Source organism: Callorhinus ursinus, unplaced genomic scaffold (genome assembly GCF_003265705.2).
Source record: "Callorhinus ursinus isolate GAN/ISIS: 27379988/994484 unplaced genomic scaffold, GSC_fseal_2.0 scaffold24, whole genome shotgun sequence".
Lineage (NCBI taxonomy): Eukaryota > Metazoa > Chordata > Mammalia > Carnivora > Otariidae > Callorhinus > Callorhinus ursinus.
In genome coordinates this window covers 24,259,567-24,264,165 of record NW_027397086.1, presented here as the reverse complement: position 1 = coordinate 24,264,165, position 4,599 = coordinate 24,259,567, and the positions used below count along the sequence as shown (strand labels likewise).

General features: G+C 35.4%; 1 protein-coding gene across 1 annotated transcript; it reads left to right on the top strand.

The window, feature by feature from the left end:
• Positions 1 to 2,251: 2,251 nt before the first annotated feature.
• On the top strand, positions 2,252 to 3,235 carry LOC112836360 (olfactory receptor 13F1-like). The gene has a single exon (XM_025888004.1). The coding sequence runs from the start codon at positions 2,252 to 2,254 to the stop codon at positions 3,233 to 3,235; it is 984 nt and encodes a 327-aa protein (XP_025743789.1).
• The last annotated feature ends 1,364 nt before the right edge of the window (positions 3,236 to 4,599 follow it).

Here is a 4,599-nt window from a genome sequence, read left to right as displayed (position 1 = left end):
AATTATTTACTTCCAGTCTCATAAGCCTTGGTCTACAGAAATTGAACAAGTAAGCTGGGAATTGTATTGGATAAAGGAATTCAGAGGGAAATGGGACTCTGGAGCCAGATGTCAGCCTCTTCTTCCTTTTGCTTCAACCATTTGTATTATGGCTGCAGTGAATCTTGTCTAAATGAGAGGAGAAAGGCAAGAACATTGCTGTAGTCAAACAAGGAAGGAAACAGTGAGAAGGGGGAAGTAAATACAAGAAAGGAAGAGGATTCAAGAAACAAACAGAAAACTGTAGAAGAGAGAAAAATCTAAAATCTTCAAGTACCTACTATATATTAGGTATTATGTAAATTGCTTTACATAAAATATCTCTACTCCTCATAACAACTCTGATAAAGAAATATTATCATTGCTCTTTTACAAATAAGCTGAATCTCAATAAGGATCACCAACTTTCCCTAGATGACAAAAAGGAAATGGTGAAGTGGAAAGTATTTGTAGCACTAATTACTTAGCCTTTCCTGTGCACCAAACTGTCCTATAGTTAAAGAGGTGAATCATACCAGAGCCTTGAAGGTCATATCCCTATGGGAGCAGAGTAAATAGAAGACCTCAAGGCTACATTCTCTTTGTAATCAATCAAACAATGAGGAGGGGATTTCTGGTTGTTGTTGTTGTTGTTGTTTAATCTTGGCAATAGTTCAAATTTATAACCTTCTCTGAGAATGAGAACATATTCGATGTGATATAAGCAATTTAGTAATAGTCATGGTTATAATCTGTTACTAAAAAATAAGGCATCCTATCACAATTGCACAGTGATGAAACTCGCAGCATGTTTTCTCCACACTACCATGCACTATTCACCATCAGTCTTTCACTCAGAAAACAGAAAACTGTGAACAGAGATCATAAAAATCACTCAAATAAATAGAGCATTCACTGGATTTCTGAAGGATCAAGATGCCTTTATATAGTGAAGCTATCTTCTCAAAATGGTTCTACCTTGAAAGAAGTGTTCTTTAAACAAATTGGCCCTTCATGTTCTATGAAGAACATTTACTCTCATCTTATTTTTGAGCTATGATGAGCAATGGAAGAGTTATTTAAGCTTTCCTTCTTCCATCTTTGGTGGGCTCCACATCAAGTATAACTTCATATTGTACATATTATGAATGTCCTTCAATCTAAAGGAGAAACTGCCAACAATATTTATTCTCTTTAACTTTATTTAAATTAGCCAGCTTGACTTATTTTATAACACAATCAGAAGCAGAGCAAAGTTCACCTTCCCAAAGACAGCGTTGACAGGAACATGTTTATTTCTTGTTTGAACAACACTGCAATTAGAACAGACAAGCTACTGACTATAATTGGATCTATGGGACATTATCCCTTGAGTTTCAGAATTTTAATATTGTACAAATAGATTTCTAACTTTAATTTGCTGTATGAATTGGGAACTTCTCACAAGCAACAAAAAACTTAAATTGCCTTACAGTGCCAATAGCTGGTCCTTTGGAGGATGTTTCTGGAGCACAGATGTCAGGGCAACTCTGGCTATATGAAAGAAATTTCTATATAGGTCTGCCACCATGAGAATATCTGTCATCATCTTCCTGGGTTTGAGATGGAAACTGCAGACCTGTGTTGAAAGTTCAAGGTTTTCAGTTAATTAATGTATGACTGCAGAAATTTATAATTTTTTCTCATTGAATGTCCCAAATAATTTTGGACAAAACTCTAGGGGTGACAGAAGAAATGATGAGCTTGGAAAGCAGAACATTTCCTAGGTAAGAAGACTGTTACCAAACTAGAGGAAGAAAATCATTCCAATGGTTCAGGTAAATGGATAACTTATCCATAGATCAGTTACAAATGTGGCTTCAGAAAAAGAAAGCATGCATAAGATTATTTCTTTCCTCAATCTCTCATGATGTTTATGAAATAAACCTCCCCCTTCCCAACACTGCCAAAAAAAATATTGTATCAAAAATAACAGCTTGAAGATTTATCTGTTGACTTCCCGCTTGAAATTTTCCTAATTAATGACAAATTCCTTCAAACATATATTACTAATACTATCACCAAGCTAGAGAAGCACTTAACTACATAGACTACAAGTCTATAGCATAGACTACAAGTTCATATGAAGAAAAAAAATGCCAGAAAATATGAAGGGAGACAATCTTATGTTTTATATATAATATGTGATGTTAATCCTTCTATGCATATACACAAATGAATATGACATAATAAAATGGTCCAGGCAAATTTGACATCTGTAATAATTTTTTTCTTCCTGGGATTTTCCCACTACCCCAAAGTTGAGGTCATTGTGTTTGTGTTGTGCTTGCTGATGTACCTGATTACCCTGCTGGGTAGTATAATTCTGATCTCCATCACTGTCCTGGATTCCCACCTACACAAACCCATGTACTTCTTCCTCGGCAACCTCTCCTTTTTAGACATCTGGTACACCTCTTCTGCTTTTATTCCAATGCTGGCAAACTTTGTTTCAGGGAAAAACACCATTTCATTCTTAGGGTGTGCTGCTCAGATGTACTTTTCTCTTGCCATGGGGTCCACTGAGTGTGTACTCCTGTCCATGATGGCTTATGACCGGTATGTGGCCATCTGCAACCCCCTGAGGTACCCCATCATCATGAACAAGAGCGTCTGTGTGCAGATTGCAGCTGGCTCCTGGGTGGCAGGCTGCCTCACCGCCCTGGTGGAAACAGTATCTGTGCTGCAGCTCTCTGTGTGTGGCCATAACACAATCAATCATTTCGCTTGTGAAATTCTGGCTGTCTTGAAACTGGTTTGTGTGGACACCTCCGTGGTGGAATTAATCATGCTTGTGATCACCATACTTCTCCTTCCCATGACAATGCTTCTAATTTGCGTATCTTATGCGTTCATTCTCTCCAACATCCTGAGAATCAGCTCAGTGGATGGTCAAAGCAAAGCCTTTTCAACATGCGCAGCCCACCTGACTGTGGTGATTTTGTTCTATGGGACAGCTCTCTCCATGTACCTGAAGCCCTCAGCTATAGATTCACAGGAAATAGATAAATTTACAGCTTTGGTATATGGTGGATTAACCCCCATGTTGAATCCTATCATCTATAGTCTACGAAACAAAGAGGTAAAAGCAGCTGTGAAAAAACTGCTGATTAGAAATCCTTTTGGTACTGTGTTAATTTCTGCCCTCAATAATATTGGAGCAAGCAGACTCACCTGAATAATCTCCAAGATTATCCAGAAAGCCGCAAAATAGTTGGTATAAACCAAACTCTGGAAAATACTCAGTTTTGATAGTTCAACATTAAGTTCAATATCTTGATTTATCTTGTAAATAAAGCTCCTGAAATTAATGAATCACTTAGGCAGAATGATTGTTTCCAGAAAAGTATTTAACATTCATTGAATATTAACATAACATTAAAATTATACAATTTCTTGTTTCCTGTTTGACTTGCTATACATCTAAGAGCCAACTCTAGCATCACCATGCCAATAACTAATACCCCAAGAGTGTAAAATTTTAAGCCTAGTAAATTTGGAAATAATTTCTCCTTATATGATTTGCAATTATATCCGAATTTATGAAAAAATAGGTTTTTTTCATAAGTGTTGATACAATTTGAGGTATGTCTTAATTCATAAAACCAAGACACTATCAATTTTAGAACTTTTCCTAGTTTCTAAATGTTAAAATGTGAAAAATATGGTTTTAGATTTGATGAACTATAGCATGATTGATTTTGTTTATTTGGGATGGATGTGTATGTGGGGGATGAATATATGTCTATGTATGTGCAAAGATCACAACAAGGGTTTGTACAATTGTAATCCTGCATATGAAGTGGAGTAAAGAAATAGCTTTTGGGACATCTTGAAATATCTATGGTAATAAGGTCAGAATATTCTCATATTAAACTTTGAATGTCTCAGGGAATTAATCAACACATACACATTCCATGTTACTATTTAGAGCATGCTAAATTGACCCATTAAGGCTGAAAAAGAAAAGATTCCTACCCTGTAGAGATTACATTGCAAAAGAAATTATTTATGAATGTACACACATATTATGGGAAAACATTCATGCATATATTTATTATATGTGAGCAAAATTACATAAACTATAATTTTATTAATATTGTATATTGATGAGTTTTTCTTTGTCTTTTCCACCTTCACTGGGGCTGGGGAATAATGAAACCCTCTCCAAAGGTAGGAACTGGGAATTTGTATCATAAATAAAAACAGCACAGTTATTCTGATTTTCATCCTTATTTATACATTTCACTACCAGACAACAATGACTACAGTGTGATGCTGTTATTTGGTTGAAGAGGAGGAAAGAATCTTAACCCTATTACCTACCCAAACTCTATAATTATTTACAACAAACACCGATTTCAAGTAATCACATTGAGCCTATTCATATTCATCTTATTTGTTTATATGGGTGAAAAGAAAATCTATAAATAAGGTATTGAAATTAAAGTCTTATGCCTCATTAGTTCCAGTAGGCATATAATATCTTCTTCAATAACTTTTGTCTATCACTGTTTCTGAGGAATGTGGATTAGCTAATTA

Excerpts from the sequence above, each read along its gene's own strand:
- LOC112836360 (XM_025888004.1), top strand. The coding sequence starts at position 2,252 with ATGGTCCAGGCAAATTTGACATCTGTAATAATTTTTTTCTTCCTGGGA.